The 22,126-nt window shown below is 42.4% G+C and overlaps 1 protein-coding gene across 4 annotated transcripts; it reads right to left on the reverse strand.

Annotated features, from left to right (window-relative positions):
- Positions 1 to 4,616: 4,616 nt before the first annotated feature.
- gart (phosphoribosylglycinamide formyltransferase) lies at positions 4,617 to 21,762 on the reverse strand. 4 transcript variants are annotated; one of them, XM_020587771.1, is made up of 23 exons: positions 21,687 to 21,731; positions 21,414 to 21,526; positions 18,777 to 18,926; positions 18,284 to 18,379; positions 18,027 to 18,201; positions 17,330 to 17,441; positions 13,532 to 13,600; positions 13,296 to 13,421; positions 13,069 to 13,156; positions 12,872 to 12,957; positions 12,623 to 12,791; positions 12,135 to 12,366; positions 11,708 to 11,802; positions 11,248 to 11,357; positions 10,229 to 10,427; positions 9,750 to 10,001; positions 8,666 to 8,818; positions 8,098 to 8,301; positions 7,810 to 7,962; positions 7,377 to 7,507; positions 5,270 to 5,411; positions 5,074 to 5,189; positions 4,617 to 4,868 (listed from the first exon to the last, which is right to left on the reverse strand). In XM_020587771.1, the coding sequence occupies exons 3-23, from the start codon at positions 18,919 to 18,921 to the stop codon at positions 4,671 to 4,673; spliced, it is 3,051 nt and encodes a 1,016-aa protein (XP_020443427.1). In that variant the 5' UTR covers positions 18,922 to 18,926; positions 21,414 to 21,526; positions 21,687 to 21,731; the 3' UTR covers positions 4,617 to 4,670. The 4 variants fall into 4 exon arrangements, with proteins under 4 accessions (XP_020443427.1, XP_020443429.1, XP_020443430.1 ...); XM_020587773.1 differs by lacking the exon at positions 21,414 to 21,526 and having other exon boundaries at positions 21,687 to 21,762; XM_020587774.1 differs by lacking the exon at positions 21,687 to 21,731 and having other exon boundaries at positions 5,110 to 5,189; positions 21,414 to 21,680.
- Positions 21,763 to 22,126: the final 364 nt, after the last annotated feature.

Here is a 22,126-nt window from a genome sequence, read left to right on the forward strand (position 1 = left end):
TTGGGGGCCAGCTGATCAGCACACACTTTCAAGCAGGAGGGGGTCACAGCGTCTGGGCCTGGTGCCTTTCTGGTCCTTTGTCTTTTAAAGAGGCCACGCACATCCTTTTCACAGATCGTTAGAGGTGGGGGGCTGGAGGGAAGGGTGGTGATTGTCGGGGAGCAGCTGCTGGGACTGAGGTGGGGAGGGTGAGGGGGGAGTGTTTGTCAAACCTGTAGTAGAGTACATTCAGGTCATTTGCTAGTTGACAGTCCTCCACAGCGAGGGGATGGTTTCCTATAGCCAGTGATGTTTTTCAGGCTCCCCCACACAGACGAGGGGTCGTTGGCTGAAACCTGAGCTTTCAGCTTTTCAGAGTAGCTCCTCTTTGTAGCTCTGATCTCCCTTGTCAGTGTGTTCTTGCCTGGCTGTAAAGAGTCCTGTCCTCAGACCTGTAGGCCTCCTCCGTGGCACAATGAAGCTGCTTGAGTCTGGCTGTAAACCAGGGCATGTTGTTTTTGTATGTGCAGAAGACCTTTTTGGGCACACACACATCCTCACAGAAACTGTTATAAGATGTCACAGTGTCAGTGAGTTCATCCAGGTCTGTAACTGCAGTCTCAAATACACTCCAGTCTGTGCAGTCAAAGCAGGCCTGTAGCTCTGACTTAGCCTCCTCAGTCCAGCTCTTCACTGTTTTGTCCACAGGCTTCGCAGCTTTAAGTTTCTGCCTGTAGGTTGGAATAAGATGGACCATACAGTGACCAGAGTCCGAGGCCTGCACGGGGGACAGAGCGATAGGTGTCTTTTCTTGTGTAGCAGTGGTCCAGTATGATTTTGTCCCTGGTGGGACAGGTGATGTGCTGTCTGTATTTGGGCAGTTCGTGGGTGAGATTTGCTCTGTGAAATATAGAACAATGAGTGGAGAGTCGGGATGTTCTAGCTCCAGGCTAGTTATCTGTTCTGCCAGGGGCTGTAGTGTGCTAGCGTGGGCCTGCGGCTTTAAATAGGCACCCACTAGTAAGAAGCTCCGAAAATTCTTGGGGAGAATAGAAGGGTTTGCAGTTGAACACTGAAATTTGAAGTAAAAGTTGCTTATTTGAATTTCATTTTTAGAAAAGAATTCTAATGAATATTTCATTTTGTTTTACAGGTGCCCTGCTGTCCGATACCTCTCTTGTACCCATGTTTAACAGAAATTCTATCTTTCTTGTCACACTCTGTTTTTTGGAATTTTGGACAGCTTGTTGAATTTTGAAACACTTTGATGAACCTATTTCTTGGAACACATTTCCCCCACCCCCCACACACCCCTTTGTCCTTAAATAAAAACCAGTCTAATGTAGGAGATAAGTAAGAAGGGTAGTGGTTAAGTCTATCACAACAAGCCTTGAATTAATAACCCTTAATAATTAATAGCCCTTGTTTTTGGACAATCAGGTTAGTGGTACCTGATCTGCTTATCTTTATTGATCTGAGAGTCTCTCTGCTCTCCCGCTCTGTCCTGTCTTCTGATAAATCCAATTGGCAGTAGACACCATCTAATTCTATATTTTTGCTAACTGGTCATAAATTTGGAAATATTGTACTTGCAAAAAACATTGATTAGTAATAGAATATTGTTTAAGCAGAATTTTTCTCCCACATTTTATTAAAAAATTTTTGAAAATATTTAATTTGACCTTTTTTCCAGTCATAGATCAACCATTGGCTCATAATTTACATAACTCATAAATATATTGATAATGCTCACTTTAAATTCATATTTTATTCTTGAGAAAGGAGAAATGTATAAAAAGAATAAATACATAAAAATTGGACCTGAAAAACAAGAGCACTATAGATGTTGCTTTGTTATTCCAGGCTTGTCCAGGTTTATATACAGTATTGTTCAAAATAATAGCAGTACAATGTGACTAACCAGAATAATCCAGGTTTTTAGTATATTTTTTTATTGCTACATGGCAAACAAGTTACCAGTAGGTGCAGTAGATTCTCAGAAAGCAAACAAGACCCAGCATTCATGATATGCACGCTCTTAAGGCTGTGCAATTGGGCAATTAGTTGAAAGGGGTGTGTTCAAAAAAATAGCAGTGTGGCATTCAATCAGTGAGGTCATCAATTTTGTGAAATAACAGGTGTGAATCAGGTGGCCCCTATTTAAGGATGAAGCCAGCACTTGTTGAACATGCATTTGAAAGCCTGAGGAAAATGGGGTCGTTCAAGACATTGTTCAGAAGAACAGCGTACTTTGATTAAAAAGTTGATTGGAGAGGGGAAAACCTATAAAGAGGTGCAAAAAATTATAGGCTGTTCAGCTAAAATGATCTCCAATGCCTGAAAATGGAGAGCAAAACCAGAGAGACGTGGAAGAAAACGGAAGACAACCATCAAAATGGATCGAAGAATAACCAGAATGGCAAAGGCCCAGCCAATGATCAGCTCCAGGATGATCAAAGACAGTCTGGAGTTACCTGTAAGTACTGTGACAGTTAGAAGACGTCTGTGTGAAGCTAATCTATTTTCAAGAATCCCCCGCAAAGTCCCTCTGTTAAAAAAAAGGCACGTGCAGAAGAGGTTACAATTTGCCAAAGAACACATCAACTGGCCTAAAGAGAAATGGAGAAACATTTTGTGGACTGATGAGAGTAAAATTGTTCTTTTTGGGTCCAAGGGCCACAGACAGTTTGTGAGACGACCCCCAAACTCTGAATTCAAGCCACAGTACACAGTGAAGACAGTGAAGCATGGTGGTGCAAGCATCATGATATGGGCATGTTTCTCCTACTATGGTGTTGGGCCTATTTATCGCATACCAGGGATCATGGATCAGTTTGCATATGTCAAAATACTTGAAGAGGTCATGTTGCCTTATGCTGAAGAGGACATGCCCTTGAAATGGTTGTTTCAACAAGACAATGACCCCAAACACACTAGTAAACGAGCAAAGTCTTGGTTCCAAACCAACAAAATTAATGTTATGGAGTGGCCAGCCCAATCCCCGGACCTTAATCCAATCGAGAACTTGTGGGGTGATATCAAAAATGCTGTTTCTGAAGCAAAACCAAGAAATGTAAATGAATTGTGGAATGTTGTTAAAGAATCATGGAGTGGAATAACAGCTGAAAGGTGCCACAAGTTGGTTGACTCCATGCCACACAGATGTGAAGCAGTTATAAAAAACTGTGGTCATACAACTAAATATTAGTTTAGTGATTCACAGGATTGCTAAATCCTAGAAACAAAAACGTTTGTACAACATAGTTTTGTGTTTGTACAGTCAACGGCAGACACTGCTATTTTTTTGAACACACCCCTTTCAACTAATTGCCCAATTGCACAGCCTTAAGAGCGTGCATATCATGAATGCTGGGTCTTGTTTGCTTTCTGAGAATCTACTGCACCTACTGGTAACTTGTTTGCCATGTAGCAATAAAAAAATATACTAAAAACCTGGATTATTCTGGTTAGTCACATTGTACTGCTATTATTTTGAACAATACTGTAAAGGTTTGATCTGACATCAAATATCTGTATTCATTCATGCTATTTGAAAAAGTCTATGTATTTTGCTGTTGTAATCTTAAATAAAAACAAACAAAAGTAAGGAGGACCTGGATTTATTTGGAGTGGAGGTTGCCTGTCTGCAGACACAGCGTTGCTGGGCCTGACTGGTCGACACCCAGTGGAATCCTGTAAAGCCAGAAGCATCATCTCACCAGACACCTGACTACCAGAATTGTGGTGTTGATTTTGAATACAGGACTTTACACAAATGTGTATATAAGGGGTTTGGGGAATGCATATTTGCATACTTACAGCTAGCAAAAGCATTCAGGTGTAAAAATGTTCAGCATTTTCAGGGCGAATTTTCAGCACTCAGCATCCATATGCATTTTCTGAAGAAAATGCTGTTTTCAAGTTAATATATCTTACCCTACAAAAGATAAGTTACGTGGGTCAGGTGCTAAAGAAGCAACCTGGTAGATCTGGAACAAGTATACTGTGAACAATGGGCTAAAATTACACCTGAAAGGATCCAAGTGCTGCTCAAAGGGAACCCAAAGAAGTTGGAGGAGGTGAGAGAGGACATACACAGTATTAGAGATTTCATAAAGGGGAATACAAATGTGTGCACTGATACGATTTTCATTATTTTACCATAACTTTTTATACACTCCCTGACCATTTTTGTTACTACTGATGACAAAGGAATGTGCACTAGCTGAACATGCATTAAATGTTGAAGGGAAAAAAATCTTTTTGCCATTTCAAAGTAATGGGAGGCAAACTTTTGCACTCAACCGTATAAGGTGTAAGCAACCACATTAGAGGCTCTTTTGTTTTTAACAGTTTCCTGCAGCTGGGTTAGTTAATGTGTGGTCATAAGATTATGGGTGTCAGCTGAATGCCACTGCAGTTATGTAACACAATACATCTTAACAGTTATGCTACCAGATTATGTAAATGAGCAGTGTGATGGCAATTGTGAAATCTGCAAGTTACATTCTGTGCCAGTGAGGCCCCTAAAAATTGTTAGAATGCAACACATACTCCCTGATATCACTGTGAAATAGGACAACTGTACAATGTGGATGTAGTTAATTCGATTAGAGACAAAGTAAAAGATTCAACACTTACAACTGGAATGTAATTTTATTCTCAAGTATGTCTTTTCTGAACAAGTTCCACTAATTCTGTGAGTGTGACTTCCACAAGATGTGTCCATCCTCTGAGAGCCTGACCTGGCCACTGGCCACTAACTCCAGAGCAGCAGGGAAAGCACGGTGTTCGGCTTCTCTGATTCTGTCTGATAGTGTCTCATTGGAGTCGTCAAACAGCACGGGCACTGCTTCTTGCATGATGATAGCACCTGCATCCACCTCCTCCTATGTGGGGACATTAAAGGTAAGGCAGGTTTATTGATATAGCACATTCTAGTTTATAAAAAAAAAAGTACTATCATCAATAAAAGCTTTTAAAGGCAATAGTTAATCAACTCTAAACTATTAGAATTGTAAATGTAACTAGTAACGTGAAATAGTTTAAGGTTTTACTATTAAAAGTTTAAAGGCAGGTGTTGGTTTTACTTACTGCCACAAAGTGGACTGTACAGCCAGAAATCCTCACCCCAGCCTGCAGTGCCTGTCTCTGGGCATCGACTCCCTTGAATGCTGGCAGCAAAGATGGATGGATGTTCAACAGTTTCCCTGTCAAAAGAGCAAACCCATGCTGATGATGTGTGTCTGTACAAATAGAAAGTAATGACACCTGTACACTATTTTCATACCGTTCCATTTCTTCACAAAGGCTCCTGTGAGGATCCTCATGAATCCAGCCAGACACACCAGCTCCACTCCAAAGTCCTCCAGCACATGATTAATGGTGGCATCAAACTCTGCTCGGCTCCCGTACAGCTTGTGGTCTACTACCTAGTGGGGATCACACAGAAGCAGCTGAGTCCTCTTGAGGTAATGAGCTGGCACCAGGTAGGGAAATCACCAATCACCAGAGTAAGCAGTGAATCACTGGAGTAAGCCTGTTCTACCGAATGGCTGGCCCTCACACTAGAACGGGTTGGGGGGGGGGGGGGGGGCCCCCCCCCCGCTCACCATACTGCATATGATTTTGCCCTGTGGTGACACCTCGCCTCAGTTATATGGCATCAGTAACTGTTGGCTGCAGTCAGCTGACTGCCAGCTTCCTTACTCCAGTGAATTCCCTACCTGGTGCCAGCTCATAACCTCAAGAGGACTCACTTGCATGACACGCTTCAAGACACGGGTGCCCTGAGAGATTGTGACATAGCTGAAGGCCACATGGCCAATAGCTGGATCAACCCAGCCTCCTGCTGAGTGCAATACTATTTTCACAATGCGCCAAGGCTTTCATTTAGAGTCCACAATTTCAATACAGCATGATTCTTCACCAATATTTAATTCATCCTGGCGAGGGTCAGACATATTTTGGACAGGAAAGCACTACGTATTTTGTATTCTTCACTGATTTTACCATACTTGGAGTATGGCGTTGAAAACTGGGGAAATACATACAAAAGCTCACTTCAACCATTGTATATATTACAAAAAAGAGCGATAAGAATTGTGCATAAGATGGGTGTATAAAGCCAGGAAAGATTTATTACCTGGTGGTATTCAAAAACTATTTGATGAAAGGGAAGGGGGATACAATTTAAGGGGTCAGTTAAATTTAAAAATTCATGCTATACGTACTACCAAAAAAAGATTCTGTATTTCAATAAGTGGAGTAAAACTATGGAATAATTTAAGTGTGGACATAAAAAGCAGTAAGAATATTGATGAGTTTAAACATAAATATAAAGGTATGTGTCAATCAAGATATATGCAAGAAAAGGCTTAATGATTAATCAGACGGGAAGTAGAATATGTATTCATGTAGTAATACTGCTTGCAAACCAATGATGATAAGATGATATTAGGGGGTAGGACTAGATAAGTCTAATTTCTTCCTACTCCGTTCAAGCATGTACTAGGTATAAGTAAATTGAAAATATTTTTGTGGACATGTCTGGAATTATGTGTGATTACATACTGTTGTTACATGTTTGAAAGAATAAATAAATCAAATCAAATCAAATCCTGTTTTAACTTTGCTATGCAATACTTGCACTGTACTGTTAGGTATTTTTAGTCAGATAGAAATTGGATAGATACTTTATGTATTAGAAATGTTTAGTGGAGATAGGATGTCTAGTTAGACTGTTAAATGCTTAGGCATGCTTATGAGTTTCTACAGGGTACATCTGGTCAAGGATACTAGAGAGAAGAGTTGATGACTGTCAGCAGACAGGGTGTTTAATATATGACGTGTATAACTGTAGCCTTAGCCATAATATGTTCTTATGTTTAAGTCACGACATGTTACTAGAGGTCGTGTGAGAATGTTTTTAGCTACACACCACTTAACCAACAGACACACACACATTGATTTGCTTCATGTTTTGACTACTGCTATGACCAGCTGCAAAGCTGGTAACAGAGACGTCTCGGTTGACGTTTCTGTGTAGTATGGGGCTAGCCCAACCGAGGGGATATAATGTATAGGCCTGGTGGGTTCAGGGTCTTTCATCTTACATCTGCCTGTGAGCAGTTTGGAGGTGCAAGATACCTGAGCGTGTAATGTTAATTTTACCTGTGATCCTTTGAATAAATCAGCACTGTTTTGAAGTTACTTGGACTGTCTCGTCTCTCAGAGTTAGCAATGGTAACAAGAACCTAGTCCTACAGTACTTACAATAATAGGCTGACCCAAAAGCTGCATTTTAAACTCTCTGCCTAGGACTCAACTCTTGTCCAGGCTGGTTACCCTCCTATGGCTACAAAAACACTATTTTATGGCATGACTTTTGCTCTTACTCGTGTTTGAATGCCAGCAAGTGATGCCCTCTTCAGGCCCTGAACTGCTGGTCTGTTGGAGATGACCACTACAATCTCAGCAGAGCTCAACGGGCGTTTGGTCCACTCTATCAGGGCCTGTAGGTTGGTGCCTGACACAAACAACAAAGAATCTTGACACCCACATTTAAAAACACTTTCACATGTTTTTGCTTTCTTGCTGACTGATCTGAAAATATTACCACTATTACATTTTATACAGCTGCCAGTTAACCTGGCATAACTATATCAATGATTGAGAAACAGCTAGCCTAGCCATCTCCAGGAATAAAAAATAAAAAAAAAACCAACACCACCACACCACATACAAGAACCACTAAAGCTCGCTCATTCATACTTCAGCTTTCTCATTTAACTCACAGCTAGGAAAGCCAATGCATTATTTAAGACACACCTGTGCCTGAGATGAGAACAGCCACTCTTGTCCTTTTGTGCATCTTTTTACCATCACTATGGGAACTGCCATCTTGCTTCAACTCTCTACTGGAGGCCAGCCCTGCATTCAGTAGGCTGCGTCTCAGGTTACGAACAACCACAGCTTCTGCCCCTGCACACACAAACAGAAAACCTGTCAGCTGTTCACCAGCTCTCATTATCTACCTTGTTTATTCTTCTTGGATTGTAGTCCACTGATTGTCTTGTACTGTTTTACACTCAATTATACAGTTTTTCTCCATCTTACCAGGCTGCTTGTGGGCCAGTGAACCCACAATCCAGGCATCTTCATGTGCTTGAAGCTGGCATAGGACCCTCTCTGCATCACAGGGTGCAACTACCAGCACCACTCCCAGGCCACAGTTGAAGGTGCAGCCCATCTCCTCCTCACTCAGGCCCCCTTCCTTGAAGAGCCAGGAAAATACTGGGGGGATGCTCCAGCAAGAGGCATCTGAGTCGTGCATAAACACCTATTATTAACAACACAGCTGGGACCTTCAATAACAACTACAAGATGACCTCTACATTTTCAACATGGGGAAAGTGATCTCAGGACAAGCAGAGTATGTAGAACAAGTGAAGGCAATCTGAATATACAGATGACTGTTTATCTGTGCTTCCATTTTGTCTGACTTAAATGTGCAAAGGTCGTGCAACTATAGATGTATACAGGAAACAGTCTCTGTTCCTGATTTTCTCCTAATGCAAATGAACCATAAATAAAAACCTGATCTCCAAAGTGCAAACGTAGCTCCAGACAGTGTTCAACATTTCCACACACCTATGTTGCATATGAAATGTCCATTTCATTTCACCTAAATCAACTGCCAGCTCCAGGGGAAGCACCCGAGGGATGTTCTCCACAAGTCCACCACCTGTGATGTGAGCATAAGCTTTGACAGCACCACTGTCCAGGATGGGCAGCAGCAGACGACTGTAGATTTTTGTTGGTGTCAGCAAAACCTCCCCTGAAAGCAGATTTACATTCAAACAGTGGAAATCAGTGGTTAAACTTGTACAATTACTCTTACAACTACAACTCCATTACTTTAATTGACTTATATACTTATTTTGTCTGTCTATCACAAAAGCGTCAAATAACTTGAAATAATTACTTGTTTCATGCATATTTGAAGCCATATCAGTGTTAATACAAAATGATTTAACATTCCTCGTCGGTGCTGGCATTCCGATTATTCCATCCACTTATTTAGTTTACATTGGTAGAACAAATAAAACTAGTCATCTAGCATTTATTGTCAAATAAATCATTCAATGACTTTTAGCAGAAACAGACCTCTAGACACTGCAAATTTACATAAAGCCGAGGAGAAAATTCATTTGCAAACTAATTTAGATGCTATGTGTCAGGAAGCACCAGAGTTCATGAGAAAATACATGTATATAAATTTTATTGCAATTAAAATGAAACTAACTGCTACTGAAGCTAATAATTGTCTAGTCTAATTGAGAGTCTAAAATATTGACAGACATACCAGCTTATAATTTAGGTTTGTTAGTTGACCCTTTTAGCATGCTAACATTCATCAATTAGCCTTAAACAGATAATGCTGATTATCTAAAAACTAAAGTATTAATGCACTGGGTGAATAAATATATAACATGCTAACCTGCTAATCTTTAGTTTGCTGCATACTCATACTCGTTCATTAGCACCAAAGAAATAATAGCTTATGCTAGTTTTATTGTTGCACAATATTTTGATCCAACTGTGTACAAAAATCACGGCAATCCAGCTGCTAACACGGCTAAAAACAGCGTGTATATACAAGCTGTATTTTCTCATTGACACCTACTTAAAAAAAAAAATTTGCAGTACAGCAGACAAAAATTAAGAGCATGCTTTGGACCCCCCTTTGTGACAAGAAGGAAACCCACCAACAGTCTGTCCTGGCTTGCCAAAAGGAGCAGGGGAGCTGTAGCTGAGGTTAGCCCTCTCCAGAACTTTGCGGACCAGGCTGAAGCCATTGCTATGGACACCAGAGGACGCTATTCCAATCAACAGGTCCCCCTCAGTGATGTCCCCCAGCCTAGGCAGCAGGGCTCCGCGCTCCACCGCCCCAACACAAAATCCTGCCAGGTCATACTCACCTGGAGCATACACACCTGGCATTTCTGCTGTCTCACCACCTGGACGTGAGCACAGAAAAAGGTGGAGGCATAATGTGGCACCAAGAACGGAAGTTGAGATACAGTACATTTAGATCCAACTTTGAATTGCAGAAAGTAAAAGTCAACCTGTGGCACAGATTCTACACCTCATGATTCAAAGGTGGAAATATAACACTTCAGATTTGGAAATATTTCAGGACACCCCACCCAGTTATCATCTTTAATTAAGACGTGTCTTCTCTCACCTAGTAAAGCACAGCCGGCAACCTTGCAGGCCTTAGCAATGCCGCTAACCACAGAGGCAGCCACATCCACATCCAAGCTGCCACAGGAGAAGTAGTCAAGGAAGAAGAGTGGCTCGGCGCCCTGAGCGAGCACATCATTCACACACATGGCCACCAGGTCCTGACCCAGGCTGCTGTGCTGCCCACAGGCCTGTGCAACCTGAGGATAAAAAAAACCCAAAAAAAAACAAAAAAGTTGGGGTGGGAAGAAAAATACTTTAAAAAACAAATGACACTGATGTTCATTAAAGCTGCTGGCTTGATATACATCCTGCTTTATTGATGTGGTATGAAAAGTTACCATCACCTTTTCCTTACTAATGGCCATCAAATATGGAACCGATTACAGTATTAATTGTCACCTCTCACTTAATATTTTGGTTCTAAATGGGTATCATTCATTTGTATCAGAAAAGGCTGAGTTTAAAACTTAATTTACAATTATGTACAGTAAAGAAGAGGGGGTAAAAACCAATTTCCTCCTATTAATATGCACGTAAAACACATTAATAGATTACAATTATAAAATGCAGCAGCAACAGAGATGAGGGTCATTTGACCGATACTTTGCTGGAGATTTTAATTTAATATGAAATTCAAAGCAGCATGATCACTTGTGGGAAATGTGGGCACCTTGACAAACACTGCAAAATTAGGCTAACTTTCATCCAAGTCTCTGAAATAACACCGTCTCTCTCACACTTTAAATTGATGGAACCTATGATTCTATTCAAGGGTTTAAAGAAGCCTGACTGTCAGCCTTTGAATCTGTCTGCTGCCCCATTATTTCCGATCTGATAATTACCAAAGCCAATTTGAAGAGAGTTGAGGTTTTTAGTACTTTAACAGAAACGCATGTTGTTCCAGGACTTTGCAATTGCAATAGGTGCCACATATTTGAATATAAGCAGTGCAGAAGATCAACTAGCAAATGCTCTTTATTTTCTGCCTAAAACAGGCTGTAAAAATTTTAATCCCACCTTAAGCTTGGTCCCCACCCCGTCTGTCCCAGACACAAGTATTGGGTCGACAAATCCCGCTGCCTTCAGGTCAAACAACCCTGCAAAGCCCCCAAGTTCAGCATTACACCCTGATGGGGGGGATTGGGGTGGGGGGGACAACACACCTGTGTACAGCTTCATTCATTATTTCTAATGTGACTATTTGTTTTAGGGCTGCTGAATTTATTAAAACTGACATAAAAGTCACTGCATTTACAATTACTAAAAATAGAGCAATTTGTTTTCTAATGAGACAGATAACCTAGAAGAAGAAAACAATATCCTCTCTGCTAAGTCACAAACATGCTGAAACTGGGCAAACATGAAAACCTTAACTCCCAGTGTAGTTTGTGACATTTGCACAGTGTAACACACAAGAATATTTTAATTAGTTGTACAAAAAGCTTCTTTCTTCAGTTTGGGAGGAGAATAAAGTTACCAGCACGAGAAGTTGCCTTGGCCAGAGGCTTGATCATAGCCACCAGCTTGTTACCAGCAGCGATGTCCACTCCACTGTCCTTATAGGTTAGACCTCTGTTAGAGATACAGGGAAACACCGCTCAGTCACCTGATGAGCTGTGACATTTAGTCCCAGCGCAATACTGTGTCTGTATACAGTCAAACTGTAACAAGTCTTATGGAAGAGGTTTAAAAGTCTTAAAACTAGTAAGGAACCTCTGGGTGTGAATTACAGATGTTGGATATACCGTACATGGAAATGAACAATTATTTAAATTATTTAAAGAAACTATGACAGATACACCCAAGTGAAGCTGGTTTATCCATAAAAGGAATGTTTTTTCCCCCATGCAGACCATTGCTTTTTTTGGTCTGTACCACATTTACACACACACACACACACACACCTGTGTCGGTTCAGGTAAGTGATGGCCCGGTGGCCAATGTCACGGCGGTACACAGCACCCAGGAAACCGATAGTCGCCACCCCCTGATTGGCTGCCCGCAGGGCCATCTCCAGGGATGACCTGACTGCAGTGACCGTCAGGACCCGCCCACCACTGGAGATCACACCTCCTTCCTTCAGAGCCGTGCCAGCATGAAAAACCTGCAGCCCCATGTCCTGAACCTGGGTCAAACCTAGTGATAACAGCGCCAGATACACATCAACTTATTTTAAATCAAAGTGTAGAATGTAGATGATTACAGAATTGGTTAAAATATTCTGATGACAAACTGAATAGCTAAGTCCTGAGGAAAGTCAGTACAGTGCGTTGTGTATGTGAATAAGATTAGTTTGATTCACTATGACAGCTGCTGTGACGTTTCACTGCCAAAATGTGTTGGGAGTCATAGCACATCACAGCCTTGCCATTTGTGTCAATGTCATGCACACCTGTGATATCTACTCCTTTCTTGTAGGAGCCAGGGTAACCAGAGCTGGCCATTACCACCGTGACTGCAGAGCTGTCCTGGTGCCACACGGGGGCGTTGCAGGCCAGTTTGCCATTCATAGTGTTCAAGATCACTTCATACAGGTCACTCTTTAACAGGGGCAGTAGCACCTGACAGAGTGGCAGCACAACACCACTTATTACATTTAAATCCACCAGATCCGCTGACAGACAGCATCAGTGACACACACCTGGCACTCAGGGTCTCCAAAGCGACAGTTGAACTCGAGCACCTTTGGCCCTTGTTTGGTCAGCATCAGCCCGGCATACAGCACACCTGGAAAAAGGACAGAGAAAGGCCATATTTCATTCATCTAACAATATAAACTCCCCACTACACAGACAAGTCCAGAGGCAGGAGAGTTAGACAAAAGAAAAGAGCACTTGCCACGGTAAGGAGTCCCCTCCTCCCTCATCCCGTCCACTGTCTTCTGAAGGACTGTCTCTGTGATCTGCTGCAGCAGCTCCTGACTCACCTGCACAACATCAAGAACAAACAGCTGAGTCAGGAGTAGCACGGAGCTCATTTGTGACAGCTGCACACATATGGACTGTATCCAACAAACACCGGTGTTATAGCACAACCTTGTTTGCTGCTTCTTGTTACCACAGTACCTGAGGGGTGGGGCAGTAAGCCCCCATGCCACCAGTGTTTGGCCCCAGATCACCATCCTGCAGCCGCTTGTGATCCTGTGCTGGGGGCATCGGAGACACCGAGGAGCCATCAGTGAAGCACAGACACTACAGGAGCAGGGAAAGAAAATGTATCAACATCCTTTTCAGTTGCTTGAAAAAAAAAAAGAAAAAAAAATCATACTTTCTGCAACATACTTCTTAAAAGTTCTACTTACAGACACTTCCTCCCCTTCCAGAAGCTCCTCAACCACCACAGTCTCCCCTGCAGCTCCAAACGCTCTGTCCTGCCATGCAAAATGTTGCAGAGAGAGTGCGATACGTTTGAACATGTTGAAAATGGGAGCGTAATAGTCTCCTAAAAACCATTAAAGAGATGAAACCTGGCTCTGACAATCAGCAACATACTCTAGTGACAATCCCCAACCTGGCGACTCAGTGCCTGAGGTTGCTGTGCAGCTTTATAAAGGGAGACAGGCTGCTGAAGACAATGACAGGAGAAAGACACAGTGGAGCAGGGTTCAAATAAAATGAATTGCTGACTAGAGAATAAAATTCACTGCAGGATTTAATTTTTAAACAAAACAAGACAGACAGTGTGGGGAAGTGTTAAACCTGCAAGAACTCTTTAATTCACTTTCACATTTCAAGTCAAAGAAGCACTTTTTGGTGAACAATTGCTTATTTTCTCACCCAGCACACATGGAGCCCCATTATCATTCATTAAAGAGCCCATGGCGCTTTTCCTCATTTTTTGACTTATCTACAATGTTACAATGGTGAATTACCATCTTAGAACTAAAGCTAAAAAAATCAGGTGTGTTTTAGTATTTTTATGCAGAAGCAACACAGTTTATGCACGTTTCGCAAACTTGCTCGCAAGACTTTTTTCTAACAAAATAAAGTATCACGTGATAGTTTAAGGATTTCCTTAAATGGACATAAAATCCAGGCTCCGCGTTCCAGGTTGCGTGTTCATGCGAGTTTGCCTGACATCCAGCAGTGCCATTATAAAGGCAGTTTTGTGGATACATTTTCCCTCCTGCTGCTGCACTGTGGCCAGAGGATGTGGAGAAAAACACAGGGGCCTGAAGTTACTGCATGTCCAGGAATGTTCCTGTTTTACCTGACTGGGTCTAATCCACAAGCAGCCAGCCAGTGGAGCCCCAGTGGTGGTTAGTGATCAGCTCATCAACAGTGGATTCCCCTGGAGCATAGTACCTGTTTGTTCTGACTGCTTGAGGCCAGTGTGTCTGCCACATGTGAAGTGATACTGGTTAACCAGCGGATTAACAACCCATCATATTATTGTTGGTGCTACACTACCTGTTGGAATTAGTTTCATTGCTTTGGGACTGTATGTGGTCATGTGGGGAAGACGCAGCAACCACCGGTTGGATTTACCGACCTTGGAGCTACTTGAAAGGCAGTGACGTTTCCACTACTGGGTGGGACTTAACAGTAAGTTTTAAAACCACACGCTGCATGTCTGTTAATGACTTGTTTCTGTAACGTTAGAGAGAATTGTTGTAAGGCTGGAGAAGTTACTATGTCTGCATTATGCCAGTTAAAATATGGGGTTTCTCAATTACCCACTTTGTTTAGAGTGTTACACATCTCTTTTAATAGGTACATACTGAATCTGTTGAGGAGAAATTCAAATTAATTAATGCCGTTGCGTTTTGTTGTGCTGTCCACTTGCGACAACACCAGCAGCAGGAGTTATGCTGCTATCCTCTCATTTTTAGGACGAGACTCTCTGGTTTAATCATTCTGAAATAATTTGACTATTTGGAGTGATGAGGGGCGACAAGCTAATCTTTACTTACCCAAGATTAAACATTAAATGGCTGGAAATGAGCAAAATTAGCATGCCATAGGCACTTCAAGTTTCTGTTAACCTGGTGATTGCAGGTTAGCTCTGTTTTTGGTCTCCACCAACTCCTGAGGTAAATAATAATAATCACTTTATTTGGCCAAGTATGTTACACACAAGGAATTTGTTTCCGCTACAGAACCAAGGCAGCCATCTGCAGCGCCAACTCACACCGGTGGCTCTAACGATCGGGGGCAACAGGGAGGTTCAGTGTCTTGCCCAAAGACACTTCAACGTGTTGACTGCAAGCACCGAGATTTGAACCTCCAACCCTCCGGTTGGGAGATGACCACTCTACCCTATGAAACACAGTTACCCTCCTCTTTAGCTGCTTGATCTGTAACGTTCACCATCTAGCTCATGTATGGGCAAACTACGGCCTACAGGCCGTTAGGCTTTTTAATCCGGCCTGCCAAACTTGTCCAACTTATATTATTAAATTATGTTATCATTAAACCTCATTCGTTTTGCCTTTTGCCTACAATGCCTGCGTTTCCCCCAGTAGATGGTAGATCACTGCATCATTCATCAGGAATCTCTGTGTAAGTCTGTATTGTATTTTAATCATATCGTGAATCCAGTCGTAAGACTTGTTAACTTCATACAAGTAAGGGGACTTCAGCACCGTCAGTTCATTGTGTTCCTGGAGGAAACTGATGCAGATCACCAGGACTTACTTTACCACTCTCGTGTCCAGTGGTCAAGTTTGGGCAAAGTGTTTCAGCGAGTGTTACAGCTCAAAGAGGAGATTAGCACATTTTTGGAGTTAATGGGGAAATCCGACGAATTTCCTGAGCTGAGCGACAAGAACTGGCTTTGTGACTTTGCATTTGCTGTGGACATTTTTTCACACATAAACGAGCTGAACGTGAAGCTACAGGGGAAAGATCAGTTTGTGCACAGCATGTACACAAATGTGAAAGTCTTCAAATCCAAGCTGACTTTATTCTCCAGACAAATTTCAAACAACTCTTTTGCCCATTTTCCCACACTAGCCATGCAGAAAGAGGCCACCTGAAACGCGAAGAAATACAGCAAATCACTGGACAACCTGTACGGAGAATTCTGCCGTTGGTTCTCTGATTTTTAAAAAAATTGACAAGTCACTTCAGCTGGTGTCCTGTCCCCTGTCACAAGACCCTGAAACAGCACCACAGGAGCTGCAATTGAAACTAATCGATCTTCAGTCTGACTTCGTTTTAAAGGAGAAGTTCAACTCTCTTAAACGGAATGACTTTTATGCTTTACTTAACGAAGCCACGTTTCCAAACCTCCAGAGGACGGCACAGAAGATGCTGGCATTGTTTGGTTTGACCTATGTGTGTGACCAAACGTCCAGCGTCATGAACATCAACAAAGCCAGTCGCAGGTCCATGTTAAATGACCAACACCTCAGATCTATCCTGAGAATAGCCACAACAAAACTAACTCTGGTGCACTGGCTAAAAAGGGAGACCAACAACACTGTTCCCACTGAAACCGAAGGTTTATTTCTCTACTGTGTTATGAAAAATAATTTGTATAATAAGCCTTGCATATTCATGCTTTGCTACCTGTTAAAGGCCAAAACCTTTTATATAATGGCTTTTATATGTCATTTATATTAGTTCACACAAACATGCCATCCTTCTGCTCCTGGCCCAGCCCCTCTGTCAAATTTTAGAACCCGTTGTGGCCGGCGAGTCAAAAAAGTTTGCCCACCCCTGATCTAGCTGCTTTTTCTGTCTGCTATCTTGTGCTGAGCAGGGAGTGTACAGAGGATTTGAGAGTTTTCTGCTGAATGCCTGTGAAAACACCACAGAGACTAGGAGACCCAAACAATAAAGCTGTGGCTACAAAACCAGAACTTAGTTGAAATCATTAAAATGCTCCATCAAACTGAGGGGAGCTGCAGATGTGGGTGATAATTCTTCAGGGGTTTGCCAGTGACCCATTTCACATATACACAGTGCGCTGTTATAATTATTTTTAAAGTAGCAATTGATCAGCTTTAAAGTGTCCACAGCATGTATCATATTTCTAGCAGGGCTGCTCAGTGTACAACGACTGTTCTCCTTCAGTAAATGAGCTCAACACTGCAGGGCAGTTTCTAATTCCAAGCATCAGTGACCCCACAGATAAATGCCTGCTGCTCTCGTACCTTCATAATGTCCATCACAGCCTGACAGGCCTCGTCCTGGTCTCTTGCCACAATGACTCCCTTCCCTGCTGCCAGACCGCTGGCCTTCACCACCAGTGCAGGAAAGTCAGCCCTACAGAGCCCAGGCAAAACAAAAGCAATGGAAACCAGCATCTCTTCACAGAATACACATCTGCAACACATGATGCATCGCTGATATGAAGCATAAATATTTTTTTTGTGGACCATTTAACATTTGCGGAGCACACTATAGTTTGGGATCCACATGGATGAAAGCCGTCACAGTGCGGCAGCTGCTGTTTTCACTGAGAATAAAGGATTATTTTGTTTGCAAAAGCCTGTTTGTTTGATCACTTTGTGCAACTTCTGATATGAAGGAGAATCATCACATCTTAGATCATTAACTCCTGAAACCATCCGAGAACAAACTTCATTGAAGATTTCATTTTTCATTATTTTTGTGTTTAATGACTCTGAAAAACAAAACACCACCACTTCTCTGCTGGAAACCCAAACTGATCAAAATGCTATTAATGTCTGAGCATAAACAGCATTTCCATTTTGTACTTCAATTATTAGCCGGACAGTTGAGGAGGACATGAATTTTCCTTATTATACGTTAGTCATTATAAAATTTATATATGCACACTTCTACTCTTCCACAGAAACAACCTCTGTATCTGTCAAAAGTACTGACGTGCGGATGTAGTTGCAAGCCTTCTGGGGGTCAGTGAAGGAGCCGTATCTGGCTGTGAGGATGCCGTGACGCTCCATGAAGGCCTTGGAAAAGCTCTTGCTGGCCTCCAACTGAGCTGCTTTGGCAGAAGGGCCAAAACATGGCACTCCAGCAGCTGTCAGGTCATCCACAACACCTGGAAGGAGACAAAATAAGATCAAACAGTGACAAAGAAAAGGTTTTGGGGAAATAAGAGGTTAACACCAACGTTCACTCACCTGCTGCCAGTGGAACCTCAGGCCCGACCACCACCAGCCCTACATGGTGATCTTTACAGAACTGAGCCAGGATGGTGTGGTTACTCACTGATACCTCTGCATGGGGAAATAATCATGTGAGAGTGGGCACTTAGAAATCATTTTCTCCTCAAGTGTTCACCATCACATATTTAACCCAGCTAATTAGAGTATTAATTCAGTCCATGCTTTAATTAACTACTTTCTGTGTGAACTTCTCTTCTTGTTGCACATGGCGTCATAAACTTAGGCCTAAATTTATTCCAACACTGAAGAAACTAATTGTTAAAAAGGACCCATTCAGTGTTTTAGGAACTATGTTTTCATGCACACAGATAAGAACATTAATACTGCTCTTGCGCATGTTAGCTTAACTCAGCACAAAGCTAACAGCACTCTGTTTGGTTCCAGCTTCTCAAGTTCCCTGTGAGAATAAAATAAATACAGCTTTGAAAAAATATGAACGTAAACTTGCCAGAGTTACTGATCTTGCCACAGTTGGCTGTGCCTGCGTTACCGGGGGCCACGAGGACTTGCTGAACCTGAGGTGACTGGGCCAGCTTCCAAGCCAGTGCATGTTCCCGTCCACCGCTTCCGACCACCAGCACCCGCTCCGCCATGGTACCTGAACAAAACAATTCCCAACATGTGGTATTAGACTGACCCCATTCTCCCCTTCATGGCTTCGCTACAGAACACCAGGTGCTTCTTTAATTGTTCATAAAGTAACCATTTAATTGCATGCAAAGATTGACCTATAACGAAAAGAGTCTGCTAAGCTGTGATGGAGCGTTGACCTTTTGTGAGGCCTGGGGTCTTATATCATCTTGTAATGCCACACTAACAAGGATCCAATCAACTAGAACAAAAACACAAGCCGACAATTAAACAGTGTGGGCACCAGACAAGGCCAAATTGCCAGCAACTGAGAACAGGGGCTCATTTCCATAAAAAACAAAGCCATTATCAGGCTGGTATACAGCAAACCACCTCCTGTAAGCTCGGTTTGCTGCAGTCTCTTTTTAGTTTTAGTTACTGAACATAGTGACTGGATCACATCAGTGTTTCTGAAATAAACTAATGTTCTGTTAAGCAACTATTTTATTATTTGCACAAGTTAGAGACAGAATGTTGATTTTAGAGCTATACAGACACATGCGTCCTTATTTACTGATGATTTCACAAGCATCAACATTGTTAGGCTCAACAGTCCACACATTTGGATCAATGTAATCTCATCAATATAATAAAAACTTTAATGGTTTTGAGGCTTCTCCATTATTAAATATCCCAAAATGCAATTTAAGAAAAGCAATTCCAACTTTTGCACCATGTTCACAGACTTGTGTGCTCCATTCTCCACCCTCACAACCCAAACAAAACTGGGTCAGAGGTCAAACCATGACAATCTGCACTGACCTCAAACCTGTGTCTGAGCAGAAACGTCTAAAAAAAATGTATCCTTAAATAACAGGGATGAGATGCAGTAGAAAGGGAACAATGCTGCACAGTGTGGGGGTGTTCCACAATTAATCCAATCACTGGCTATGATTTAAATCACTAAGCTTTTGAATCTGCCTCGGGGGGACCCTTGTGTCGCGGCCCCGACTGTTTGCTCTGCTTGCCAACAGTCGGCTTCCTTGTTGTGAGTGGCCGGGGATTCCGACGGGGATGCGACGAGAGGGGCAAGTCTGCAGAACTGGAGCAAAGCGCTGGGAGAGGAGCTGGAGTGAGGCGCTGGGGCACAAGATGGACAAGCTGGGCGCGCTGGCGGAGCTGCGGCGGGTGTACAGGAGGAGGTCCTGCACGCACTTCACTGGGGTCTCCAGGATCTGTGGTCCGTGGTGACGGTTCTCCACTGATCCCAGGGCCGGTTCTGCTGCTGCGTGCAGGTGCACGGTGTCTCGGGGGACGCAGTACCCGCAGGCCCTAATCCTTATCTCGGGGACCTCGACCATGCCATGCCTCCCTCCCAATCTCTGCCACCCTCCTACACAATTAAAACTCTGGGCCATACCTATGCTAGGAACGCGTACACATCCGCCCCTCCCCCTCTGACCACAGACTGACCTGTCTGTGATTTGAGTGAGAGCGATATCTGTTCCTTTCTCTTAAATGTTTGTTGGGTATTCTCGAATTGTTTTTTAAGATTCTTGATTTGTTTTTAAGAGATCCATGTTGTGTTTGCTGTTGTGAAATGCTTGTACTGTCTTTTTTGCTTTCTGAATTTGTCTATCAAGATCGGTGTGTGCTATCTGTTCTTATGATGTCTTGTTGCTTGCTCTGTTGTTTTTGACTGCTGCTGGAACACTGGAACTTCCCCCACTGTGGGGAGGCGACAGTGGGGCAGTGTGTAGAGCAGTCGTCTCTCAACCAGAAGGTTGAAGGTTCGAATTTCGGTGCCGACAGTCCACGTGTCATAGTGTCCTTGGGCAAGACACTGAACCCCCCCGTTGCCCCCGACGGGTAGAGCCATCGGTTGAGGTGGCGCTGCAGATGGCTGCCATCGGTTCTGTACCGGAAACAACATTCCTTGTGTGTAACATACTTGGCCAAATACCGGTGATTATCCTTATCCTTAATAAAGTTCTACCTACCTCATTTTACACACACACACAGCAGAGAGCAAACTGATTCCTTTGTTGTAATTGCAGAGGAAATTGGAAATTTGGTAGCAGCCGTGTGGGAGCATACACATACAACAGTTAAAAAAAAAAGGTGATACCCTTTAATTTAACCTTTGTTTTACCACAAAGTCACACTGTGATCATCTTGAGATCATCTCAATGGAGACCTGGCCAAATTTACAACATACTAAAAATATAAACAAAACTGCACATTTGCTGATTTGCAGTGTCCCTGCGTACAAGCAGTGTGAATGAGAATACATACATACAAAGAATACGTGCACATTTCATTTACAACGGGATGAAGGGTGTTTAACTTCAGATGCAGTCTCTACCAAATCCAATTCACTTGCTCCAACTTACACCAGTGGTTTTTCAATACATACTATTACAGCAAAATCGAAATGCATCAATGCTACTCTTTCCAGAAAACGTCTTTGAGCAACATTAGCACATAACCCGCTGGTGAAATGCTCGGCACTCACCTGTGTGTGTTTGTGTAAGAGTTACGCGGAATATAGCCGGAGCCCGGTTCAGGACAGAACAGTGGTGCCTCTTCTGCTGTCAGCCTGCGGACTGGCTTTAGGTGCAAACTTTGCTATTACGCCCCACACACCACGTGGAGTCCATATGTCACCATGATGTATGAAGTAATGTTACGTCGTGAGAAAACGTGACGCAAAGTTAGCTAAAAGTGTTACATCATCTAAAAACGAAAACACGAGCCTCTACGGCTTTCATACTTGTTTATTTCTTACCTTAATTTGCTGCAACTGGTAATTATTGGAAAGCGTTTGGATTTTTCAAACTTCCTAGGGGTGTAACTGTCGAATGCATCATGGGAAATGTAGTTAATTATCGATGCCGGGTGATGACGCCAGAAACTTCGTGTTTCTTAAAAAAAAAACATAATTTTTATGCCTCTTTTGGTAAAATAAATTTTAGATACTTCTAATGTATTTAAATAAATCTACATTAAACCTATAAATAAAATTTGATGCAGTAAAAGGTTACATGCTACAGATGTATCCTAAGACACACTGATAAATTACTTTTTCTTTTAAAAACATTACCAGGAAAGCCTCACTCCAGTGTCTTGTCCAAGACAGGAAGCAACACATGTTACAAAAACCACAAGTCAGACCACAGAACATTATGTGAAAAGTGTAATAAATACATAAGCTATGTAATAATCCAG

This window comes from Monopterus albus, unplaced genomic scaffold (assembly GCF_001952655.1).
Source record: "Monopterus albus unplaced genomic scaffold, M_albus_1.0 scaffold478.1, whole genome shotgun sequence".
In the NCBI taxonomy this organism is placed as follows: domain Eukaryota; kingdom Metazoa; phylum Chordata; class Actinopteri; order Synbranchiformes; family Synbranchidae; genus Monopterus; species Monopterus albus.

Bases quoted from the DNA above. Each gene is read 5' to 3' on its own strand.
- gart (XM_020587773.1), bottom strand. From the start codon at position 18,921: ATGGCGGAGCGGGTGCTGGTGGTCGGAAGCGGTGGACGGGAACATGCA. The intron at 18,202-18,283 runs GTGAGTGAACGT...GTCTCCTTCCAG, and splicing joins TGAGGTTCCACTGGCAGCAG to GTGTTGTGGATGACCTGACA. The intron at 7,508-7,809 runs GTGTGTCTTAAA...TGTTTGTGTCAG, and splicing joins TGTTCTCATCTCAGGCACAG to GCACCAACCTACAGGCCCTG.